Consider the following 27,433-nt stretch of genomic DNA (forward strand, 5'->3'; position numbering starts at 1 on the left):
TGGAGGAAGTGAAACAAGTTAAAGGAGAAATTGTTCAATGAGGGAACAAGTTCAGCCAGATGGAGGAGGGTGGTGGTGTATGGGTACTGTTGGGGTCTCTGCCAAGGAAGAAGTAGAGCGCCCTTAGCCTGTCCTGGTGAGGGATGGAGGTATAGAGGGATTGGATATTGAAGAGGAGGCGGTTAGGGCGGGAAACTGGAAATTATTGAAATGACATAGAATGTTAGAAGAATTACAAATGTAGGTGGGAAGAGAATGGAGAAGAGAACAAAAAATCAAAATAGGAATAAATAAGTTCAGTGGGAACAGGCTAAAGCTATAGATCTATCAGGGCAGTCCTGTTTATGAATTTTTGGAAAGAGGTAGAGCAGAATATACAGGGTTGGGGGACTACAAGGTTGAAGGCTGTGGAAGAAAAGATCTCCTGAGGCAGTTAGGTGAGTGACAGTCATGGGGAAGGGGCAAGGACAAAAGTGTGAGAAATCAAGATATTTACCTGTTTTATCAAGACATTACCTATATTCGTATTTATACGAACATATGAAATAGGAGCAGAAGTAAGCCATTCGGCTCTGCAAGCCTGCCCCACCATTCAATAAGATCATGGCTGAAATGTTTGTGTTTTGAATTCCACATTCCCACCTACCCCTGATAACTTTTGATTTCCTTGCTTAATAAGGTTCTATCTACCCATGCCTTCACCGCCTTCGGAGGCAGAGAGTTCCAAAGTCGCACAACTGTCTGAAAGGAAAAATTTCTCCTCATCTCTGTCCTAAAAGGGCAACCCCTAATTTTAAAACAATGCCCCCTTGTTCTGGACTCACCTACAAGAGGAAACATCTTTTCCACGTCCACCTTGTCAAGGCCATTCAGGATCTTATATACTTCAATCAAGTCACCCCTCACTCTTCTAAACTCCAGTGGAAACAAGCCCAGTCTGTCTTAGCTTTTACTCAAAGAGCAACCTGCTCGTTCCAAGTATCAATCTAGTAAAGTTCCTCTGAACCGTCTCCAACACATTTACATCCTTCCTTAAATAAAGAGGCGAAAACTGCATGCAGTATTTGAGGCACAATCTCACCAATGCCTTGTATCACTGAAGCATAACATCCTTACTTTTGTGTTCAATTCCTCTCGTAGTAAAGGTTAGCATTTCATTAGCCACCTTAATTACTTGCTGTACCTGTGTACTAACTTTTTGTATTAGTATGCAGTAGAACACCTAGATCCCTCTGCACCTCAGAATTCTGCAGCTATTCTACATTTAAGTAATAATTTGCTTTTTTATTCTTCTTGCCAAGGTCAACAATTTCACATCTTCCCACATACTCCATCTGCCAGATTTTTGCCCACTCACTCAACCTATCTATATCTGTCTGCAACCTCCTTAAGTCCTCTTCATGACCTATCTTTGTGTCATCTGCAAATTTAGCTACCCTGTCTTCACTCCCCTCATCTAAATCATTGATATAAATTGTAAAAAGTTGAGGTTCCAACACAGACCCCTGCGGGATTCCACTCGTCACATCCTGCCAATCAGAAAAAGACCCACTTATGTATGCTCTGTTTTCTGCCAGCCAGCTGATCATCTATCCGTGCTGATATGTTATCCCTGACACCATGAGCTTTAATTTTCTGCAATAAACCTTGATGTGGCACCTTATCAAATGCCTTCTGGAAATCCAGGTACAGCATATCTACAGGCTCCCCTTTACCTAAAGCGAATGTTACTCCTTCAAAGAACTCCAATAAATTGGTCAAACATGATTTCCCTTTCACAAAACCATGCTGACTCTTCCCGATCACCTTGAGTTTTTCTAAGTGCCCAGCTATAACATCCTTAATGATCGATTCTAACACCTTCCCCACAACAGACGTCAATCTAACTGGCCCCCCGTTTCCTGTTTTATGCCTCCCTCTCTTAAATAGAGGGGTTATATTTGCTACTTTCCAGTCTGATGGAACCTTTCCAGAATCTAGCGAATTTGAGTCTTGCTGAAAAAGAGACATGTATAAGCTTTATGTCTTGCATTCTTCAGGACATTCGCAAGAATACCAATATAAGGGGGAAAACAACAATTTATATTGTATGTGAGGAGAGTGCTGATTGGTTGGCAAGTGGCATTGCCATGGAGAATGCACTACTGATGGTGACTGACAGTTAATTGCTCTGTCCTTTGCAGACAGAAAGAACATTGTGCCTGTTTCAGTGAAACAAAGTAAGTGACAGCCATTCGCTGACTCATTCCTCAAGGCAATGCCTTGACCAATCAGGGTCAAGCTGCCTGGTTTAAATTTCAAACAGTGCTTGGCAGTTAACTGTCAACTAAGAAACTATCTCAAAAGCATTCTATGAACTAGAACCAGGTGACTACTGCAAATCTGACTTTTTCAGTTTATATGTAGAATAGAATCACCCATGATTATTGCTGTCCCTTTATCACAAGCACCCTATATTTCTTCTTGTATACTTTGTGCTACGTTGTGGTTACTGTTAGGGGGTCTGAAGACTAGTGATTTCTTTCCCCTACTATTCCTCATCTCCACTTAACCTGATTCTACATCCTGATCTCCTGAACCAAGGTTATTGCACCAATGCCATCCTTGATTAAACAGTGCTAACCCTTCACCTAGCTTCCTGTTCTTCTTGAATATCATAAACCCCATAATAATCAGGGCCCAATCCTTGTCGTCCTGCAGCCATGTCTATGTAATGTCTATCAGATCATATTTATTTATTTATTTCAACATGCACTCTCAATTCATTTCCTTTATGCTGAATTGCTGCACGCATTCAGATACAGAGCTTAGTTTTGCCTTTTTGTTATCTTTGTAACATCTTGTCTTGATTGTTAGTGTTTTCTTAGGTTTTACCTCTCTGTCCCCTCATTTCCCATATGACTAGTGTGGTCTCCTGCTTTGAATCTACCCCTTGATTTGCCAGAGCTACCCAAGCTTGATCCCTTTGCCCCTTAGTTTAGTTTAAAGCCCCCTCTATTTCCCTAGTTATACAATTTGCAAGAACACACCTCCCAGCACGGATTCAGGTGTAGACCGTCTTAATGGTACAGCTCCCACTTTCCCCAGTACTGGTGCCAATGCCCCACAAACCAGAACCACTTCCCCCACACCAGCCTTTGAGCCACACATTATTCTCTGTAACCTTATTTGCCCTATGCCAATTTGCACATGGCTCATGTAATGATCCAGAGATTATTACCTTTGAGGCTCTGCTTCTCAATTTGGTACCTAGCTTCTTGTACTGACCTCTTTCCTTATCCTGCCTATGTTGTTGGTACCCACATGAGCCACGACGACTAGATCCTCCCCCTCCAACTGCCAGTTCGTTGCCAGCCCTGAGCATTTGTCCCGAACCCTGCCACTGAACAGACAACGCGGCCTTCTGGGCTCTTGCTCTTTGCTGCACAGAACATTGTTAATCCCCCTCACTATCACCACATGTTTGCTCCCCCCGCTTGAACGGCTTCCTGTGCCATGGCTCGCCTGCTCATCCACTTTGCAGAACTCGCTTTCGTCCACACAGGTTTTGAGCACCTCAAACCTGTTTGACAATTGCAAAGCTTGAGGTTTCTCCACTACTGTCTGCTCAGTCCCTTTGCCTGCTTCACTGATGGTCACATCCTCCTGTCCCTCATTGCTGATCAAAACAGATGACCCTATTCTAAGAAGCGTGACTGTCTTCTGGCACAAAGTGTCCAGGTATTTCTCTCCCTCCCTTACGTTACGTAGTGTTTGCAGTTCGGCTTCCAGATAAATAATCCTGATCCGGAATTCCTCTAGCTGCTTACACTTTCTGCAGATATGTGTCATGGATCACCTTGGCGTTGAGAAGCTCCCTCATTCCACAGCTGCAATGTATCATCAGTCCTGCCATTGTTACTTGTGTTATTTAGTTAACTTAATTACTCAAATCAACTTAGAATAATTCTTATGTATGCCAGACCTCTTTTCCCCCATGCACCAAATTCCCATATGAACCTAATTCGGAACTCACTCAGTCTCTTTTTGAAAAGCCGGTTTCTTTTTAGTCCCTCTAATGAGTCACGAGCTAGTTTAGCTTCTTGCTCTAGTAATTAGCACCACTTGAACCAACTGCTTTCAGATGATTGATAGATAACTGCCACGTTCAGGCTAATCTATCTAACTTGAAGGTTAGTACTATGTCAGATCTTGATTCTTAATCTAAAGCCTGGAAAGGACTTACCATGTGAACCTAATTTGCTACTCACTCAGTCTCCATCTCACTCCGGCGTAGTCACCTGTCTCCTCGCGCACCCCTTACTGATACTGCTAAAAGGAAATTATATAAATTCCTGCATACAAACTCTATTTGTTACATTCAAGTTGATTTATCCCTCTTGGGTCTCGACTTGCACAATTTAGAATGAGCCCTTGTTCCATGGATTTCTAATGTCATTCAATGAGATGGTCCAGTCCACATATCTTTGGTGCAATGAGCAACTAATCCATTTATGAACTGACTTTGCAGTTACAAATCTGATGATGAATACGTAATGGAATAGAGGGAGGCACGACTTCTATTGTTGTTTCCCGGTCTCAGTGGTATTTTCTCTTTGGGTTATTGTTGGATCATTGCTGTTAAGGGCACAAGGGAACTGGAGTAAACTATTCAGCTCCTTGAACCAGTTGCATCATTAATCATAGCTGATCTGTGCCTTGGCTCTGTTATCTGCCTGTTATCCATATCCTTTCACATTCTTACTAACAGCGATTTGTTTTATCTCCATACCTACAGAGATACTGAAAATTCAGATTCCATTATAAAAACAGAAAATGCTGGAAATACTGGCAGTATCTGTGGAGAGAGAAACAAAGTTAACATTTCAGGGCTAAGACCCTATGTCAGAACTGAGTATATTTCACCTCTCTTCTATTTTTACTTAGTTCTGTTGAAGGGTCATTCAGATTTGAAACTTTAACTGTGTTCCTATCCGCCGATGCTGCCAGACCTGCTGAGTTTTTCCAGGTATTTCTGTTTTGGTTTTGGGTTTCCAGCATCTACACTTTTTTGCTTTTATCAGAAGTGAGTTACCTTTTAGGCTAGTTCATGGATCCTATCTAGTTATTTGCTTAATTAAACTTGCAATGATGTTTTCATTTCATTCTCATACCTGGGCTGCCATCATTCCTTTGTCTGATGTTCCTTCCTGGAAAGTTGCATTAGTTCAGGTGGTCTGTTGAATGTTGTGCTCAGGTGAGGATTTGTTCTGTTGTTGAAGGCTATGCTGTACTATTTCAGGAAAGGTTTCACAACCTTCATTTTAGACTTGCTGCCCTCATGTTTCTGTGGATACTGGTTTTATCATGGACAAGGGGGTTGAAGCATTTCTGACCATTATGTTGTGTGATGCAACTTGGTTCGTACATCCTTGTGATTGGTGTCTCTCTGCCCTTTGGGAAGGTTGTTGTTAATAATGTTGGAATGTTCTCATCTTCTAAATTTTGGAGGAAGGAAACATCTTAAAAGGAGGAGAGAGGCGCAAAGTGACTTAGAGAGGGAATTCCAGAGCTTGGGGTTTTGGCAGCTCAAGGCATGACCACTAAATAGTAGGACAAAGTGGTTGGGGGTTGCATGAGAGGCCAGAATTTGATGGAAGCACAGCTCTCCGAGGGTTGGAAGAACTTAAAGAAATTGGGAGGATGAGGTCCTGGAGTGATTGGAACATAAGAATGATTATTTTAAGTGTGAAGTGTTGGTGGACTGGGAACCAGTGTAAGTATGCAAACATAGTGGTGATGAGTGAGCAGGACTTGAAGCTAGTTAGAAAACAGGCAGGCATGTTCGAATGCAGGCAGACAAGGCCATAGTTTAACATCTGGTCTAAAATATCTGACATTGTAGCATTCTGTCAGTAGTTGGCTAGCATGTTAGCCTAGATTATGGGCTAAGGTAATGGAGTGGGACTTGAACCCAAGCATTCTAAGACTTTATAACTTAATTGTGCCCTTAATTGGTGGATGTTATAGTCCCTGGAAGGCCGAGTCAAACAGTGGGCAGTACACCCTCAGACAGTGTTCCTGGAGGAACAGCAGCTCCGGTCACTGCTTTTGAAAAGAAGCATTTATTATTGAAAAAAATTGATATTCCTGCTCTTGGTTCAGTTGACAATGTAGAAGCATAGGGCAGAATTCTCTGCCTGTCGGGCGGGCGGGATTGACCCAATCTCCGGCAGGCATGGAGCCAATCCCTACCAGCGAAGCGGGCCTCACCGCCGTTTTACATGGGTGGGCCAATTAAGGCCCGCCCAGCGTGACATCCGGCAGGAAGCACTATGTGCTTCCTGTGCAGGTGGGGGGCAATCCCTAAAAGTGAGAGTGCGCTCTTTTGCACATGCGCACAAAAGAGCGCACATCTCCCTGAGGCTAAGTGCAGCCTCAGGGAGATCGCTTTGACTTTTAAAACCTATTAAAAATTGAGAAAAGAAAAATTCCTTACAGGTCCCCTCATGTGACAACGTCACATGAGTTGGGACATGTTCATAATTTACTGAATAACTATTACAATTTTTAAAATCCTGCATGAAACCTTATCCTGCCGCTGGATGAGGATTCATGTTTTCTCTATTTGCCACTGGGGCTTCTGGCCTGCCCGCCAACCTTAAGGTTGGACAGGCAGGTCCTTTAATTAGTTAAATGTTCCTGTCAATGGCCTCAGTTGGCCATTGACAGGTCGGCGGGTGGACAGCTGATTTTGCTGTGCCCCCATCTTCCTGAAAATTTAAATGGGGCTGGGTGATGCCGGGAGTTCCGCCCGATGTCATCACACGTCATTTTACGCGTCAGTGAGCAGGCCCCACACCCTGCTCGCTGACGGCAAAATTCTGCCCATAGAATTTTAAACCACAGGAGGAGGTCATTACACTGTGCCTGTTCTGATGCTCAATAATTGGAAGTGAAGGTCAGCGGAGTTGGCTTCTCTTCAACATTGCAAACAGGGCAGAAAGTCACCTGTAGGGGCTGTGACTGGAAATTAAGATTCCTGCTAAACTGAAAGTATATTACTGTTGTAATTTTCACGGGTAAGCCAACATATGGGCTTACCCTGCAAGATGCTGTGATTCTTTTTATACGATGTTCTTGAATACATCAATATTGGAAAGTACTGCATCCAAACTGCAGTGAGGTCTGTTTTGTGCCTCATAGAAACATAGAAAATAGGAGCAGGAGTAGGCCGTTCAGCCATTCGAGCCTGCTCTGCCATTCAATATGATCATGGCTGACCCTCTATCTCAATGCTGCACTCTTGTGCTCTCCCCATACCCCTTGACACCTTTAGAGTGCAAGAATTTATCTATTTCCTTCTTAAACATATTCAGTGACTTGGCCTCCATAGCCTTTTGTTCAGCACCCTCTGAGCATAAAAATTTCTCCTCATCTTAGTCCTAAATGGCCTATCCTGTATCCTGAGATTGTGATCCACACCCCCAGCCAGAGGAAATATCATCCCTACATCCAGCCTGTCCATCCCTTTCAGAATTTTATATCTTTCAATGAGATCTCCTCTCATTCTTTTAAGTGAATACAGGCCTGGTCGACCTAATCTCTCCTCACACGACAATCTTGCTATCCCAGGAATCAGTCTGCTGAAACTTTGTTGCACTCCCTCGATGGCAAGTATATCTTTTCTTAGATAAGGAGACCAAAACTGCACACGCTACTCCAGGTGTGGTCTCACCGAGGCCCTGTACTGCTACAATAAGACATCCTTGCTCCTGTACTCAAGTCCTCTTGCAATGAAGGCCAACATAACACTTGCCTTCTTAGCTGCACCTGCATGCTTGCTTTCAGTGATTAGTGTACAAGGACACCCAGGTCCCTTTTGTACGTCAACATTTCCCAATCTATCACCATTTAAATAACACTCAGCTGTTCTGTTTTTCCTACCAAAGTGGATAACTTCACACTTATCCACGTTATACTGTACCTGCCATGTATTTGTCCACTTACCCAACCTGTCTAAATCGCCTTGAAGACTCTTAACACCCTCCTTATCGCTCACATTCCCACTAAGTTTTGTGTCATCAGCAAACTTGGAAATATTACATTTGGTTCCCAATATATATTGTGAATAGCTGGGGCCCAAGCACTGTTCCCTGTGGTACCCCACTAGTCACCACCTGTCACTCTGAAAAAGACCCATTTATTCCTACTCTCTGTTTTCTGTCTGATAACCAATTCTCAATCCATGCCAATATATTACGCCCAATCCCATGTGCTTTAATTTTACTAACCCCTTACATGGGACTTTATCAAAAGCTTTCTGAAAATCCAAATACATCACATCCACTGGTTCTCCCTTATCTATTCTGCTAGATACGTCCTCAAAGCACTTCAGGTTTGTCAATCATGGTTTTCCTTTCATAAATCCATGTTGACTTTGTCTAATCCCATTGATATTTTCTAAGTGTTCTTTTATCACATCTTTTATAATAGATTGTAGCATTTTCCCTGCTACTGAGGTTAGGCTGACTGGTCTGCATTTCATTGTTTTCTCCCTCCCTTATAACCGGGTTACATTTGCCACCCTCCAGTCTGCTGGGACTGTTCCAGAAACTATAGAATTTTGGAAGATGACAACCAACGCATCCATTATTTCCATGGCCAGCACCTTTTGTACCCTGGGATGTAGATTATAGGGCCCTGGGAATTTATCAGCTTTTAGTTCCATTAATTCCTCCAATACTTTTTTTAGTAATACTAATTTCCTCCAATTCCTCCTGGAAGTTATTTTTGTTTTCCTCCATGAAGATAGAACTAAAGTAATTGTTTAATTACACTGCCATTTCCTTGTTTTCTATTATAAATTCTCCTGCTTCAGACTGTAAGGGACCTACTTTTGTCTTCACTAATCTTTTTCTTTTTGCATACTTATAGTAGCCTTTACAGTCTGCTTTTATGTTCCTTGCAAGTTTACTCTCATACTCTGTTTTTCCCCTCTTAATCCATCTCTTGGTTCTCCTTTGCTGAATTCCAAACTTTCCCAATCTTCAGGCTTGCTACTTTTTCTAACAACTTTATATGACTCTTCTTTGGATCTAATACTATTCTTAATTTCTTCTGTTAGCCATGGTCAGGCCGCTTTTCCGGTTGTGTTTTTGCACCAGAGAGGTATATATAACTTGCAATGCTTGCATTCATTCCTGATATATTAGCCTTTGTCTATCCAACATCATGCCTTTTAATGAAGTTCCCCAATCTTATCTTAGCCAACTCATGGCTTATACCTTCGTAGTTTCCTTTGTTAAGATTTAGGACCCTAGTTTTAGATAGGACTATTTCACTTTCCAGCCTAATAGAGTTCTTCATCATGTTATGGTCATTGTTTCCAAAAGGACCCAGCACAACAAGATTATTAATTAAACCCTTTTCATTGCACAATACCAAATCTAGGAAAGCCTATTGCCTAGTTGGTTCTTCAACATACTGGGCTAGAAAACCATCTCATACACCCTCAAATTCATTCGTCGCGGTATTATTGCTAATTTGCTTTGCCCAGTCTATGTGTAGATTAAAGTCACTCATGAGTACTGTAACACCCTTGTTAGACGCAACTCTAATTTCCTGTTTGATGCCGCCCCCTACCTTATCACACTGTTTGGAGGCCTATAGACAACTCTCACTAATGTTTTCTGCCCTTTGTTGCTTCTTAGCTCCACCCTAGTTTCTAAATCTAGATTTTCCAAGCCTGTACCCCTCTCACTATTGCACGGATTTCATCCTTAACTAACAATGCCACATCACCTCCTTTGTCCTTTTAGTCTGTCCTAAATATCGAGTAATCTTAGCTATTCAGTTGCCAACCTTGGTCACCCTGCAGCCACATCTCCATAATCGCAATCATATCGTACCCATTTATGTCTATTTGCACTGTTCATTCGTCTACTTGATTGCGAATGCTCCGTTCATTCAGATACAGTGCCTTTAGACATGTCTTTTTAACATTTTTACAAGCCGTTTTTTGTACTATGGCCCTATTTGCTGCTAGCCCTTGTTTCCTCTGCCTTCCACTTTTGCTTTCTACTTTTCTGTCTTTCATTCCTATCTTTGTTTTCCTGTCTTGTGCCTCCCCACTCAGGTTCCCAACCCCCTGCCAATCTAGTTTAAACCCTCCCCCACAATATTAGCGAATACCCCTGCAAGGATATTGGTCCTGGTCCTGCTGTGGTGCAACCTGTCCAGCTTGTACAGATCCCATCTTCCCCAGAATCGGTCCCAATGCCTCATGAATCTGAATCCCGCTGCCCTACATCGCCTCTCCAGCCACACATTGATCTGGTCTATTCTCCTATTCCTGACCTCACTAGCATTTGTCACTGGGAGTAATCCTTGGATTACTACCTTTGAGGTCTTGCTTTTTAATTTATTCCCTAGTTCCATATATTCTGCTTACAGGACCTCATCCCTCTTTTTAACCTACGTCGTTGGTACCGATATGGACTACAACCTCAATGTCCTGCAGCCACTCAGTGACATCCTTGACCCTGGCACCAGGGAGGCAACGTACCATTCTGGTGTCACGTCTGCGGCCACAGAAATGTCTACCTGTTCCCTTTACAATAGAATCCCCTATCACTATTGTTCTCCCATTCTTTTTATAGACCCCCCACCCCCTTCTTGTGTAGTTGAGCCAGTCATGGTGCCACGGACTTGGCTCTTGCTGCAATCCCCTGAGAAACCATCTCCTCCAGCAGTGTCCAAATGGAAAATCTGTTGAAGAGGGAGATGGACCCAGGGGACTCCTGCACTACCTGTCTTGTGCTTTTACTCTGTCTGGCGGCCAGCCATTCCCTTTCTGCCTGTGCACTCTTTACCTGCGGTATGATCACCTCACTGTACGTGCAACCCACAAAGATCTCATCCTTGTGGATGCTCCACAGTTACTCCAGGTGCAGCGCCAACTCCTAAACACTGATTTCAAGTAGCTGCAGTTGGAGACACTTGCTGCTCACATGGTTGCTGTGGACACTGGAAGTGTCTCTGACTTCCCACATCACACAGGAGGAACATTCCACTTGGCTGAGCTGCCCTGCCATTACCTACCCTTAAATCACTCCCTTTACTTTTAGCTCCTCTAGTTGAGAGAATATTAAAGACCAAAAGAAATACTTACCAGGGCCTACTAACCAAGACTGCCGCTTTTCTAACTGAGGAAAGGTAGAAAATGAAGGATCATCTCCTTCCATTGATCTTTGGTGCCCTTGATCTGTGGTATCCGACTGATGCATGGCATGATCCTACAGGCTAGATAGGGACAGTATCACATACTGATTTCCAAAATGGGCTAGAATTTGTTCTTCAAAATTTTAGATGAGACCATTTCCTAAATAGTTGGTGTCTACAGACTACGAGACCTCAAAACTAAATGATACTGTGTAATAATTAGCAAGACTAATGTTGCTGCGTAATGCCGTTTTAGATTTAATCCAGGAACTGCAAGCCATGTAACCAGATTTTAAAAATAAATCCTATTGAGTGCAGCCACATATCAAAAAATAGAGACAGACCTTGTACTTACTTAGCGCCTTTGCCAGCACCAGGATGTTCCAAAACCCTTTACAGCCAATTAAGAATTGCAGTCACTGTTGTAATGTAGAAAATGTGGCAGCTTATTTGTGCACGGCAAGATCCCAAAATCAGCAATGTGACAACGACTTATCATTTATTTGTGGTGATGATTGAGTGATAAATAATGGCCAGGGTACCAGAGAAAGCTAGGCTTGGCCTAAATAGCCAAGTGGTTATGGTACTGGGTTTGTAACCCCAAGATCAAGAGTTCAAATCTCACAATGGCAAAACTATGAAACAATGTAACTTCATCTGAAACAGATGGAAACGGATTTGTACTCGAAAGAGTTACCAGAGAAAGCTACACCTGATATCAAAATAATGCCAGGGATCTTTATTGTCCACCTGACAGGGCAGAGAGAGCCTTAATTTAAAGTCTCATCCAAAAGATGGCACCTCTAGCCCTGTAGCGTTCATACAGTATTACAATAAAATGTCAGCCTAGATTTTGTGCTCAAATCTCTTGAACCTTCGCTCTTCTAGATATAACATTAAATTAAATCCCTTTTGGCACTCTTAGGTGGATGCAAAACATCCCATGGCACTATTTCAGAGAAGAGCAGGGAGGTTCTCCCTGGTGCTCTGGCCATTATTTTTAACTTAATCAGCATCACTTTATACATTAAAAAATTGATTATCTAGACATTATTATGTTGCTTTTTGTCAGACCTTTGTGTACAAATTGGCTTCAATCTTCCTTATATTACAGCAGTGCTAGTTTGGCCGCAAAGCACTTTAGAACATCCTGAGGGTAGAAAAGGCAGTATACAAATGCAAATCTTTCTTCTAAAATTACTGTTGTCGATATTTCTGTTATCAATGTAGAATCATTGTATCAAAGTGTCTGCCATCGGCATGAGGACAGAATGGCTGTTCTCCTATGCTGTTTGATTATGCATTAGCTTGTCACACAATGTATTATGGTTGATCTTCTGTGATGTTGCTCACAGATGGATCATATAATCTGAATTGATGCTCTAAAGCATTACTAACCAAAATGTGGCATTGTTGTAGTTGATAAGTTGCCTTTTTATTCAGCTGTATGTTCTGGTATCTTGGCCAATCTTAGGCAAGATTCCTATTCCATGAGCCACAATTTTATTAAACAGCCTTTTACGTGTACCTTCTCAAACAGTTTCTTAAAATCCATATAGACAACATCCGTTGCTTTCCTTTCATCAACCTTCTGTGTTACTTCATCAGAAAATTCATTTGGATTATTCAAGTATGCTCTGCCTTTTACAAATCCATGCTAGCTCTCCTTAATTGATTCAAACCTCTCAAGTGCCCGTTTATTTCTTTTTCCCCCATGATTATTGTTTCTAAAATCTTACCCAGCGCTAAGGTTAAACTGACCAGCCTGTAGTTACTAGGAATACTATTACACCCTTTCTTGTATAACAGTGTTACATTTACCATTCTCCAATCCTCTGGCACCTCCCACATATCTTAGAAAGATTAGAAGATTGCGGCGGCAAGTTCTTCCCCACTTCCCTTAGCATTGTCCCTATCTCCCTTGTCACCCTTATTGGAATATACCTTGCTTCTACCTGGAAACATCTTTCCTTAAAGGCCACAGTTCTGTTGAAGGGTCATGAGGACTTGAAACGTCAACTCTTTTCTTCTCCGCCGATGCTGCCAGACCTGCTGAGTTTGTCCAGGTAATTCTGTTTTTGTTTTGGATTTCCAGCATCCGCAGTTTTTTGTTTTTGTCTTCCCAAAGGCATTCTGTCTGGAAGCAAACAAAGAAAAACAGCCTTTTTCTGTCTCTGCTGATTGCAGCAGCTGATGTTGCTGTCTCTCTTTGGGACCCCTGCTCTCCCTGTCCAGGGTTTTTTCAATCAATGTGCTAGGGAGTCTTTAAGTTTGCACAAAGCAAGAACAATTGCCTCTCGGTGTTATAGAAACAGGAACTATGAGGAGGAGGAGTAGGCCCCTTAAGCCTCTTCCACCATTCCCACCATTCAACTAGATCATGGCTGATCATCTATCTCAATGCCATTTTTCAGCACTATCCCCATATCCCATGATGTCTTTAATATCTAGAAATTTATCGATCTCTGTCTTGTATATACTCAATCACTGAGCCTTGACAGCCCTCTGGAAAAAAGCATTCCAAAGATTCACCATCCTCTGAGTGAATAATTCCTCTTCCTCTCAGTCCTAAATGACCTACCTTTTATTCCAAGACACTTCATGTGAGAAATATGACACAAGGCTCCAGTAAACTTTGACCTGGGCCCCCTGCCCCCTGGTAACCATCACCTGGCCTATTGTTAGACAGAGTTCAATACAACTTCACACCATCCCCCTTTTCCAAGGTATTCTGTTTTATCTTAAGAGACAGCCCAAAACATAACCATATTATAAAACCTTGCATTACTCTAGCTAGATCTCCCCTCATACCAATGAAATTAACTCTCTTCCAATTTAGAAGTTCGACTTTAGATTGTTCCTTGTTCCTCTCCATTACTAATCTAGACCTTATGATACAATGATCACTCCTACCTAAGTGTTCTTCCACAGACACGTGGTCCACTTGGCCCATCTCATTCCCCAGCATCAGATCCAGCAATAACTCCTTCGTAATGGATCAAGAGCAGACTGATGGAGGAAATTCGCCAGAACACATTTCAGAAATTCCTCCCACTCCTTTCCCTTTACTGTAACATTATCTCAATTGATATTTGGGTGATTAAAGCTCCCCAGTGACACCATTATATTGTTCATGCACATCTTTGTGACTGCCCTGTAGATTTGCTCTACTCTCTCTTCCACTACTTGGAGACCTCTTGAACACCCTAGCAGAATGATTGTCCTCAATTTGCTTTTCAAATTTTCTTGCCACCCTCAAAAGATATCCTCCTTTTCCAACATTATAATACCTGTCCTAATTGGTACTGCCGCCCCACCGCATTTTTATCCTTCTCTTTCCTTTCTGAATACTTAATATCCTTGGATATTAAGCACCCAGTCCTAACCATTTTTAAGTTACATTTTGTCATTGCTACTACATCTTATTCCCATGTTGCTATTTGTGCTTGTGGTTCACCAACTTCATTTAATACACTGTGCATTTGCACGTATGCATTGTAAACCTGTCTTTGTATTCCTTGTAATCCTTCTTAGTCTGCTCTTATCTAATAGTGCCACTTCCTTCTCATGCACTACCCAACTCTTATTTTATGCACCTTATTGCTCTTTCTGCTTTGATATGCTGACGCTCAAACCCCTGACAACTTAGGGTAAACCCTGCTGAACCACCTCCCTGTGAGCACATTAGTCACAATCTTGTCAAGGTGCAACCTGCCTCTTTTGAATAGATGTCTCCTATCCCAGAATTGGTCCCAATGCCCCAAGAATCTGAAGTCTTCCTCCCTGCAACATGCCTCGAGCCAAGCATTGATCCTCCCTATCTTTCAATTTCTACTCTCGCTAGTGCATGACACTGGGAATAATCCAGAGATTACTACCTTCAATATCTTTCTTTTTAACTTCCTCCCTAGCTCCTGAAAATCTAATTGTAAGAGCTGCATACCTGCCTTCTCTCAGTTAGTGTCACGGGAAGGGTTGTTGGGGCTAGTTAAGGACTGGACCAGGGTATTGCGGTGTGAGTGGTCCCATCAGATTTCTGAAAGAGGAAGGATGGAAAAGACGTGTTTGGTAGTGGCATCAAGCTGGAGCTGAGGGAAATGGCAGAGGATGTTCTATTAAATATGGAAACTGATAGAGTGAAAGGTAAGGACACGGGTAACACAATCATGTTTCTGTTATTGGGTGAAACAACAGAAGATCAGTTTATTGGGGGGGTCATAAAAATAATTTACTGTGATAGCCAATTGGCACCTCTAAGGAGAAAGAACTCTAGTTGCCAAAAAAGTCTATGAACAACCATAGAAGTAAGAGACAACTTTAAGCTAAAAGAAAAGCAAACTAAAAAAAGCACAATTCCTCGTGACTGGGAAAGATAAAATAGCAAAGCTAAGGTTGACAAAACAGATTGTAAGAGCTACAAAAAAAACAATGAAATTTGTAAGGGACATCAAAATCAACGCACAATTTTTATAATGTTATGAGAAGAGTAATGTGGACCTTTCTAAAAGCTGACAACGGTGATATCAATGAAAATTTTTTTTAAAGGTGGGCATGCTAAATAATCACTATCAACATTTACAATGGAGGGACAAGTCAGCACACCAAACTTTCCAAGGAAACTAATACTGAATCAGAATAAGGGATTCAAGAACAGAATTGTTACAGCGCAGGAGGCCATTTGGCCCATCGTGTCCGCACCAGATTTCTGAATGAGCAATGCACCTAGTGTCACTCTCCTGCCTTCTGCACATTCTTCCTTTTCAGATAATGGCCTGATACCCTTCTGAATGTCGCAATTGAACCTGCCTTCTCCACACACTCTGGCAGTGCATTTCATTCCAGACCGCAACCATGCGTGAAAAAGTTTTCCCTCATATCGCTTTTGCTTCTTTTGCTAATTACTTTAAATCTGTGCCCTGTCATTCTCAATCCATTCACAAGTGGGAATAGCTTCTCCCTATCTACTCTGTCCGACCCCTCATGATTTTGAGTGCCTTTCAAATCTCCTCTCAGCCTTCTCCTCTCCAAGGAAAACAGCCCCAACTTCTCCAATCTATCCTCAGAACTGAAGTTCCTCATCCCTAGAACAGCTCTCATGAGTCTTTTCCATACCCTCTCTAATGCTTTCATATCCTTCCTAAAGTATGGCACCCAGAACTGGACACAATACTCCATTTGAGGCTGAACCAGTGTTTTATACAAGTTTAACATAAAGTACCTTTTGTACTCTGCACCTAATAATAAATCCCAGGATACTGTATGCTGCTTTAACCACTCTCAATTTGCCCTGCCACCTTCAATGATTTATGCATATATGCACCCTGGTGCCTCTACTCCTGCACCCCCTTTAGAGTTGTACCCTTTATTTTGTATTGTGTCTCATTTTGGTAGGAAGAATGCAAGTCACTTCATGCTTCTCTGCATTAAATTTCATCTGCCACGTGTCTGCCCATTTTTCCAATCTGCCTATGTCCTTTTGAGGTTCTACATCAGCCTCCTCATGGTTCACAATACTTCCAGGTTTCATGCCCTGTATACCAAGGTCTAGGTCATTAATATATAGATCAGGAAGAACAGGGATCTTAAAACCAATCCCTGGGGAACTCCATTTGTAAGAGATGGATTATGCCTGACGAATCCCATTAAAGTTTTTGTAGAGATGTCTGGAGCAGTGAAGAAGTTAATGTCTATAGTTGTTTTTTTTTTATGGACTTCCAGAAGGCATTTGATAAAGTCCCTCACAATAGACAAGTTTGTTGGAGTTGAAATTCATGGAATTGAAAGCTGTGTGGCAGGAGTCCAGAGCAGGAATAATGAGAGGTACTCTGATTGCCAAGAGTAACGAGTGGTGTCCTGCAATGACTTGTGTTGGGGTGTCAATTATTCACCATTTTGGTAATGACTTAGATAATGGGATAGAAAACCACATATTCAAATTTGCTGATTTCTCAGATAGCTGACATTGTATGCAGTTACAAAAACAGAATTACCTGGAAAAACTCAGCAGGTCTGGCAACATCGGTGGAGAAGAAAAGAATTTCGCGTCCTCATGACCCTTCAACAGAACTGATTGAATGTTAGGAAAGAGGTGAAATATAAGCTGGTTTAAGGGGGAGGGGGAGGGGGGGCAGTAGGGGGAGAGAAGTTGAGGGGGAGTGGTTGTAGGGACAAGCAAGCAGTGATAGGAGTAGTTAATCAAAAGATATCATAGACAAAAGAACATAGAAGTGTTGAAGGTGGTGATATTATCTAAACGAATGTGCTAATTAAGAATGGATGGTAGGGCACTCAAGGTACAGCTCTAGTGGCGGTGGGGTGGAAAGAGTAGCAGGGCATACAAGATTTAAAAATAATGGAAATAGGTGGGAAAAGAAAAATCTATGTAAATTATTAGAAAACACAAAAGGAAGGGGGTGGGGATGGAGGAGGGAGTTCAAGATCTAAAGTTGTTGAATTCAATATTCAGTCTGGAAGGCTATAAAATGCCTGGTCGGATGATAAGGTGCTGTTCCTCCAGTTTGAGCTGGGCTTCACTGGAACAATACAGCAAGCCAAGGACAAACATGTGGGCAAGAGAGCAAGGTGGAATGTTAAAATGGCAAGCGACAGGGAGGTTTGGGTCTTTCTTGCGGACAGACCGCAGGTGTTCTGCAAAGCGATTGCCCAGTTTATGTTTGGTCTCTCCAATGTAGAGGAGACCGCATTGGGAGCAACGAATGCAGTAGACTAAGTTGGGGGAAAAGCAAGTGAAATGCTGCTTCACTTGAAAGGAGTGTTTGGACCCTTGGACGGTGAGGAGAGAGGAAGTGAAGGGGCAGGTGTTGCATCTTTTGCGAGGGCATAGGGAGGTGCCCATAGGTAGGGGTTGAGGAGTAGTGGGGTGATGGAGGAGTGGACCAGGGTGTCCCGGAGGGAACGATCCCTATGGAATGCCGCCGGGGGGGAGTGAACGGAAGATGTGTTTGGTGGTGGCGTCATGCTGGAGTTGGCGGAAATGGCGGAGGATGATCCTTTGAATGCGGAGGCTGGTCCAGGTCTGGCAGCATCTGTGTCAGGTACAAAAATAATTCAAAATGTTAATGGAATGCTGGTCAAGAATGCAGGAAGGTAGAAGTTATGCTGCAGCTACACAAAGCTGTGGTTAGACCATACCTGGAGTACAGGGAGCAGCTCTGGGCACCTTGGGATGGATTGGCGTCTGAGGGAGTGCAGAGTAGATTTAACAAAGTAATATCAGGAGCCCGAGAGTTAAGTTATTATGAGAGATAACACAACCATGGGTTGTATTCCCTGTAATTCAGTGCATTAAGAGGCAATTTGATGGAAGTTTTCAAGACAATAAAGGGAACAGGTAGGGCAGATGAATAGAACTGATTTCCGCTGATTGGAAAGTCGAGGACTAAAGGGCAGTCTCAAAAATTAGAGCCAGACCTTTTAGGGTGAAATTAGGAAACACACACTGATACAAGTTTGGAATTCTCTTCCACAGATGTCATTTGATGCTACATCATTTAATTTTAAAACTGAGATTGATACCTTTTTTGTTAACCAAAGGCATTATGGGATATGGACAAAGGTGGATGTATGGAGTTGGGTCACAGATCAGCCATGATCTCACTTCAGAGGGCACAGGCTCCAGGTGCCAAATAGCCTACTCCTTTTACTGTGTTAATGTGAGAGATTAGCAAGCATGCCCCACTGTCACTGGGATACGTATCAGTTTTACGCTGTGACCAAGTACCTGATCCCAAACAAGAATTTCTTACTTAATGGCTGAAGTTACATGTGTTACTTACCATGCGCGCCTTCGCTCCCTCGCCCGCCCCCGTGCCCCCTCGCCTGCCCCCGTGCCCCCTCGCCTGCCCCGTGCCCCCCCGCCCCTGTGCCCCCTCGCCCCGCCCCCATGCCCCCTTCTCATCCTGCTTCCACTCCTAACCCTGTCCCTGCCCCCCACCTGCCTTCTCCTATCATTTGTTTGGTCAATTTGGAAAAACCCATTTGGAAACGCTTCTACAATTAAATAAAAATTAAGTGGATTGCAATTATGTTAAGCAGTGCTTTAGTGTTTTTATAAAGAGCCTTTATTTCACCCATGATTTTTACCTTGAAGTTCATTCCACATGTTAATCATAGTGTGAAGAACATTTTCCTGACATCGCTCCTATAACAGATTCAGAAAGTGCCTCACTTTTTTTTTTTATTTATTTTATTTTATATATTTATATATAAATAACTCCTGATGATCTCAATCAGTTTCAGTCCAGTGATGAAGTTCTTCTGGAGGCCCAGCAACTCATGACAGTAATGAATGGCTGTTGTTATAAGTGGATTTTCTGAACAAAAACCATTGACTTTTCCAGAATTCTAAATTTGGATCTAATGTCACAATAGTATAGTATCTCCTGTGTTTGGAAAGCATCCGTAAGCAATTTTTTATTCTCTCCTTCTGCCCAATGCTCCTGTAGTTTTGTACAACATTCAGCGAAGTATGACCAAAATTGTCCATGATTAATGGATGTAAAATAGAATGGGAATGTTACCATGTTTCTGCTTCTGTGCACTAATTTTGCCATTTTCGCCCAGTTGTGCTGTCCAGTGATGATGAAGATGAAGAAGATGATAATGCCAGTACTGGAAGTAGCAGAATGGACAGTGTTCATTCTGCTGGTAGAACTACTGACACTGCAAGTCTTTCTCCTGTGCCCTCCACTAGACCCTTAGAGCCTGTACCAGAAGAGCCTCCTGATGGAAATGCAGCTGAAGAGATTTCTGAAAGCATTCTCGCAGAAGTAGAATCTACTGCCACGTTGCCAAGAAAGGCAAAGATGAAAGATAAGGTAATGCAACTGCAGATATCCTGTTGAGTTTTACATGTGTAACAAAGAAAAAATTAAAGACTGGAATTTGAATAGCACCTTTCATAACCTCAGGACTCCCCAAAGCACTTCGCAGTTCCTTCAGTATTTAGTGTAGAAGCTACTCTAATGGAAATATGACAGCAACTTGGAAGCAGCAAGGTCCCACAAACAGCAATCTGACAATAATCACACAATCTATTTTTAGTGATGTTGATTTTGTGATAATTATTGGTCAGGACCTGTGAAGGAGTCCCTTATTCTTCAAAATCATGCAATGGGATCTTACATCTTGGCAAGAACGATGCCACTGAGTGATGGCTGACACCATTATCAAAGCGCTATTTTTGTTCAGTCAACTTTTTTCTAAAATCTGTTCAGTGTGAAATGTCAGAGGAGAAATGTTTACCTGTCAGTCCTTTAACTGAATGATTTCCCTGAGATTCAAGTTGATATCTGACTTGATCAGGTCTTGTAAATAGAATAATGAATGCTTTGTTGAGGGGAGTGAATTTGAGCAGCATGGTGTCTGTATTTATGATGGAGGAATAAACCAAAAGAATTTGGTAGTGTTTCTGAAGTTGCGAGCCTTCTCCCAGTCATTTTTTACAAGATATTGAGGGACATTTTATTTTTCCAATAAGTCATTGAGGTAAGTTGCCTATCTGGTGTCAAGCTGAGGGACATCTCGAACTGACTTGAAAGGATATTGAAGAGGGAACAGATCCAGTTGTCCTGATCCCAATGTTGATGGTTCCAAAATAGAGGAGTTGGCAAGAGGTCCTATTTGCAGAATACTATGAACTAGGGGCTAAATTAAAGAACAGGATCATGACGATTGTAATCTCTGGATTATTAGTCAAGCCATGTGCAAATTGACGTAGGGATAAGCAGATTCGGGAAATGGAGGAGGGTTTTGGGAAAGAGGGGTTCTATCCTTTGGGAGACTGGCACTAGTATTGGGAGAGGAGAGAACTATACTTTTGGGATGGACTCCATTTGAATGGTGCTGGTATCAGTGTCCAAGTGGAAACTTAGGACTTTAACCAAGTAAGTGGAGAAGGAGGACCCGGGTTGAACAAGTAGAATAGATAATGGTTAGAAAAATGAAAGGGAAGAGAATACAGTAAGTCAGCAATTTTCCATTAGGCTCCACAGGTAAAGGGAAGACTAAAAGATGTGAAGTGATTAAATTACGAGAGAGAAATCAGAAACCCAACAGTACAGTTCTTTCCTGGCTCAATATTGCTGAGTAAGCCATTAGAGCAGAAGGACAGGGTGGGATGTGTGGCCCAAAGAAGCGTTCTGCAAACAAATGCACAGAATATATGGAACAAATTGAATGAATTACAGATGCAAAATCAACTTTGAGGGTATGACATGGTAGCCATTACTGAGACATGGCAACAAGATGCTTAGTACTGGGAATTAAATATACCCGGTTATGAGGTATACAGGAAGGATAGGAAAAGTGGTCGAGGGGGAGGAGTAGCCTTAATGATGAAGGCTCAAATCACTTCATGGACAAAGGGCATAATAAGAAATTAGCAGGCACATGATACTTTACAGGTAGAATTAAGAAATTGAAAAGGATTTAAGACTGCAGCAAAGTTGTGTTTAGTGCCCCTGGTAGTGGCTTTGAAGTGTAGCTTGTATAAATGGAAAGATTAGTCAAGCAGGTAGTAATGGCAGAGCATTGAATTGGGGGATTTTAACTTCCATATAGATTGGGATAAGCAGGCTAGCACTTTTCAGAAAGGTTGTGAATTTCTTGGGTGTGTCCAGGATAGTTTTTTTTTTGCAGCAGAATGTCCGAGAACAATCGAGAGCAGACCATAATCGATTTAGTTAATGGGACAGAGTTAGTTACAGCTTAATGATGCGTGAACATTTATCTAACAGTGATCATAATATGATTGAATTTAACTACTGTTTGAAAGGGAGAAATGTAAAACAGCTAGTAAAGTTCTAAATTTAGAACTCTGACTTTGGATATGGCAGAGACTGTCCAGAGTAACCTGGACAAATCGGTTAATATGTTATATGATAGGAGATCAGTGGGAGGTGTTCAAAAAATAATTTAATTATAGACAACCAATTCATACACACAGGACGGGAGCTTTACTTGCCAAAAAAGATAGCCAGGGATAACTAAAGAGCTAAGAGATGCAATCCAACTAAAAGAAAAAAAATACAAAAATGCAAAAATCGCAGATTCTGGTCAGTGGAAAAGATGCAAACAGCAGCAAAGGGTCAAAAATGCTGTGTAAAAAGGAGCTTGCAAGGGATATCAAAATCAACACAAATGTTTAAATTACATTTTAAAAATTAAAGCTGGTCAGAGTAGGCTCATGGCTGATTTCTGGGATGAAGTGTTTGTTTTATGAGGATAGGATGAGCAGGTTGGGCCTATACTGATTGGATTAAGAAGAATGAGAAGTGATGAACGTATAAGATTCTGTCCGGCTTGACAGGGTAGATGCTGCGAAGACGTTTCCTCTAGTAGGGAGATCTAGAACTAGGGGGCACAGCTTAAAAAAATAAGGGGTCTCCCATTTAGGACGGAGATGAAGAGAAATTTTTTCTTGGAATCTTTGGAATTCCCTCCCACAGAGAGCAGTGGACGCTGGGTCATTGAATATATGCAAGGCTGTGTTCAACAGATTTTTGATCTACAAAGGACTCAATGGTTATGGGGGCGCAGACAGGAAAGTGGAGTTAAGGCCACAATCAGATTAGCCATAATCTTATTGATTGGCAGAGCAGGCTTGAGGGGTTTCAAAAGCCTGCTGCTATTTCTTATAATCTTATGATCAATGTTGGGTCATGTTGTCAAGGTAAACGAGTAAGTGACAGGCATGCTGAATAATTACTTTATGCCAGTATTTCCAGTAGAGGAAGTGGTCAGCATGCCAGACATCCCAGGAAACTGATATTGAATCAGGGACAGGGACCACATCCCTTGCGCTTTGAATACTTGAATGGCGATTGTTCCTCTGGGGGAGTACACCCTGACCCAAGCATCATTGATGACTCAGCTGAACAAGGCTTGGGGGCAAGGGTTGGTGTGGGGGGTAGGAAAGACAGAAAACTAACAGTGATTGGGGGATTCAGTGGTTAGGGAACAGAGAGGCAATTTTGCAGCTACAGACATAACTTCAGAATAGTATATTGACTCCCAGGTACCAAGGTTAAAAATGTTACTGAGCATTCTTCGGGGCAGGGTAAACAGACAGAGGTCATGGTCCATATTGGGGTACCAATGCATAAAATCGAAAAAGGGATAAGGCCCTGCAAGGCAGATTTTGGGGAGCTAGGAATGAAACTAACAAGCAGAACCTCAAAGATAGTCAATTCAGAAACAGGTGGAATGTGCAAGTGAATGCATGGCTGGAGAGATGGTGCTTGAGGAGGGCTTTCGATTCCTGGGACATTGGACCTGCCCTGGGGAAGATGAAACTTGTTCAGGTTGAATGAATTGCATGTCAACAGGGCGGATATAGTCGTGGAGAGGTTTGCTCGTGCTGTTCAGAGGGGTTTAAGCCAGCTTGACAGGGGATGGTAACCTGAGCATTGATTCAGAAGGGAGAGAAGCTAGGCCAGAAATTCATAAACATATATGGAAGACAGAGAAAACAAAGGATAGGAGATCAGCAAAGGAGTTGTTTAATGCTTATAAACATTTATTTCAGTGCAAGAAGTTAATAAGGCTGAACGAGAGCACAAATAGACACTAGGAAGTATGATATCATAATTCTTGAAACATAGCTTAAAGAATGGTAGCTTTAAATGCCTGCTAACAGGGTTTACAGGCAGTTCTAGGCACCATACCTTTGGAAAAGTATATTGCCTTGGAGGGAGTATAGCATAGATTTGCCAGATGATAACTGGACTCCAAAGGTTAAATTTCAAGAAGGGCTTACAGAAGCTAGGGTTGCATTCACTGAAATTTATAAGATTATAAGTAATTTCACTGAAGTTTTTCAAGGGGGTCAAGTATGGTAGACAGAAAGGAACTCTATCTGAGAGAAACTCTTATAAAGCTTTGGGTAGGCCACAACTGGAGTATTGCTCCCAGTTCTAATCACTACAATTTAGGAAGGATGTGAAGGTCCTTGATAATGTGCAGAGGAGATTTACCAGAACTTCCAGGAATGAGGTGTTTTAATAATAAGATGGAGAAGCTGGAATTGTCCACCTTGTAGCAAAGGGGATTCAGGGGAAATTTACAAGATTATGACAGGTTTTAATGAGATTAACAAGGAAAAGCTATCCCCATTAGCCTGCTCGTACAAGAACGAGGGGAACAGATAAGGTTTTGGGTAAGAGATGTGGGGAAATGTGATGAAGAACTTTTTTATCAGTAAGTGATAATGACCTAGAGCTTACTACCTATGAAGGTGGTGGAAGTGGAGATGGTAAGTGATTTCGAAAAGGAAATTGGTTGGAAACTCGAGGGACATAAGCTTGTAGGAATAGAGCGGGGGAATGGGACTGACTGCTGTACAGAGTCCGACATAAACTCGATGGGTCAAATTGCCGCCTCCTGTGCTATAATAACTCCAAGGCTCTAAATTATTTCTACTGACTAGGGAGCCATGGACTTGAGACAAGGTCCAAGAATTAGAGCCCCAACTTCCAGGAATGAAATTAGGAAACATTTGTACACCCAAAATTTGTAGAAGTTTGGAACACTCGCCTTGAAATGACAGTTGATGCTAAATCAATGGTTTGAAATCTGAAATTGATATATTTTATTAAGCAGAGTTAATAGGAATATTGAATAAAGGTGGGCATGTGGAGTTAGGTCACTGATCACCCATGATCTTAATGAATGGCGGTGGAACAGCTTGAGGGGCTAAATGGCTACTCCTGTTCTCACGTTTGTATAAACCATGACATTATTTTATTTGAAACACATCTTGTAAACAGTTTGAAAAAAGAAATGTGATCTTTTCTCCCCCTAATAGTTTCTTTTTGTAAAAGTCAACAGATTCTTTCCCAAATCTCTTTTACAAAAAAAAAGTTTTGACTTTAAATTTTGAAGTTTCAAGAAGGCTTAATGCCGCGCTGGAGTTGTATTCTACAAAGTTAATTAAAAGGAAGGTGAAGCTGTCTCTTTCAGAAATTTTAATACTGCTCTGAGTTGGCTTAGGACCCAGCTCCGGAGTTATGCTTTTTCTGCCTGTTGCCATGGGCTTTTTTTTTTTGTATTCTTCTTTTCTCTTGTGATTGTGTAACTTTGTGATTCCCTTACCAATTCAGAACCCACATGGAATCAAGTTCTTTAAAACTTTCCCTTAGTACATTTGCTTAAGATGGTATTTTCAAAAGCAAAGTAATTATTTTTCCTTTTCCTACTCCTTTACACTTTTCAATCTTTTATAGCTGGTTTGCTTTTTTTATTGAAACATTTTATTAAATAAAATTTATGCTCAGTACTTGTTTTGCTTTGCTGGGTGAAATGTATATTGAGTGATCTATTCATGAGATTCACATTTGGTTCCAGGTTTATATTTTAAATGGCCACACATTGACTTTTAATGAGTCCTCTTCCACTTGTTCTGTTCAAATATATAAACCTAACTTTCAAATTGAATGCAGCTTTCCAAGTTGCTATCTCCTTCTCATTTTTTCATCCTTCATGTGCACTTTAATATGCTGCCAGTCCAATGAATAAAGTAACAGCACACTCTGAGTTTTTTTTTAAATGAGGATGGGCCAAGTAATTTCTGATCTGCATAAAAAGGTCACTAACTGTTCTGGTTCTAGACAGTTTGTCGAGGAGATAATTGATCTTTTGGGTTTGACACTTGGTTGAAATAGATTTCTTTCAAAAGGAGGCCTAAGAGAACCAGTAACCCCCCCTCAGCTTGAAAGAAATATTTTTACAACCAGTTTTCCAAATATTCTTCCTATTACTGTTGACTTGTAAATGTGTAAATGAAGCTAGTAGTTGCATTTGTTTTTGAACCTCTAGTTTGTGTGATAATATCTAGCATTTTAAAAACATTAGTAACATTGTTCAATCCTGCATTAATTGCAGCAAGTGGAGTAGTTATTAGCTCCTGGGGCAATTCTGTGAGTAAGATGCAGCTTTTGAATCATAAGAGCAATGCTCAGATTACAGGAATTGATCTTGAAAATGCAAAGTGATGGAAAAATACATACCACGTCCTGAAAATTAGGTTACTCACACCAGTGCTGTGACAGAAATGGTGCACCGTTCTTCTAACTCCTTCAAAAGGGGAAGAGGATTGCTCCTACATCTCAAAGAATATGCTACCTATGGAAAGGGGTGTAATGTAGATTCACCAGAATGATACCGGAGCTTAGAGGGGTAAATTATGAGGACATCTTGAATAAATTGACTTGAAATAGAAGATCCAGGGACGATCTAATCAAGATGCTTAAAATGTTGAAATGAATCGATAGGGTAATTACAGGGAAACCATTCCGTTTGATGGTGAAATCAAGAAGAAGAGGATGTAATCTTAAAAGTAGAGCTATGCCATTGAGGAGGAAAATCACGAATTATCTCTTTACATGTACAGTAGTAGAAATCTGGAATTCTCTCCTAAAAGGCTGCAGAGACTGGGACACTTGGAACTTTTGAGATCAAGATTGATTAAGTTTTTGTTGGGTAAGGGTATATTGGGATACGGAGTTCAGGCAGGTAAACATAGTTAAGGTAGAATGGTGGAGCAGGTTTAGCAGTACTTAGTTCATATTTTTCCAAGCTTCAGGCCATTTACATTTCCAAATAAATACTTTAAACTCCATTTCCAAAAATTAAGGCTGATCTGGATGCAGCATCTGAAATTTGAGTAATGCTTGTGCCGCATTCATTTCATTCACACATTGTCATCCTAAAGAAGGTGAGATATCCTTATGCAGATATGTGCAACCCACTTCTATTTGGCTTCTGCACATTTTGAAGCACCCATTGCATTCAAGAAAGAGAAAAAATATGAAAATAAGACATATAATTTTATGATTGAAGTCAATAATTGACCCCATAAAGGATGAATTCTAAAATCATGTTTAAATCCAATAAAACCTGGTAATATGGATATTTCCAAGGTGTGATTCTCATTTGCCCCACACAGCAGCTCATGTAAGAAGCATATTATCTTCTCTGCAGTGATGGCAGTATGAAGTTCAGGTCCTATACCATGGACAGGTGGCTGATTGAAGCTGAGAGACAAGGCATGAAGATGCATTAATGATACACATCAACTTTAATCATCAAACTCTGCAGGAAGCCACAAGGCTTTATACTTTCTTCAAAGTATCTTTTTTGTTCCAAACTTGTTTTACTGACTAAACCAGATTTTCTTCAAGTCCAAAGTTTACTGAATACAAACATTCTGTTT

At 41.5% G+C, this 27,433-nt stretch overlaps 1 protein-coding gene across 9 annotated transcripts in view; it reads left to right on the forward strand.

Annotated features, from left to right (window-relative positions):
* The window catches only part of senp6a (SUMO specific peptidase 6a), a 179,114-nt gene that overhangs the window by 103,871 nt on the left and 47,810 nt on the right, over positions 1–27,433 (forward strand). For all 9 annotated transcript variants that reach the window (XR_005941294.1, XM_041173392.1, XM_041173372.1 and 6 more), the window contains one exon: positions 19,786–20,039. Coding sequence is in view for 8 of the 9 variants with exons in the window: in XM_041173392.1 (XP_041029326.1) it covers positions 19,786–20,039 (254 nt within the window). In the remaining variant the exon portion in view is untranslated. The remainder of the gene's footprint in view (positions 1–19,785; positions 20,040–27,433) is intronic.

This window comes from Carcharodon carcharias, chromosome 2 (assembly GCF_017639515.1).
Source record: "Carcharodon carcharias isolate sCarCar2 chromosome 2, sCarCar2.pri, whole genome shotgun sequence".
Taxonomy (NCBI): Eukaryota; Metazoa; Chordata; class Chondrichthyes; order Lamniformes; family Lamnidae; genus Carcharodon; species Carcharodon carcharias.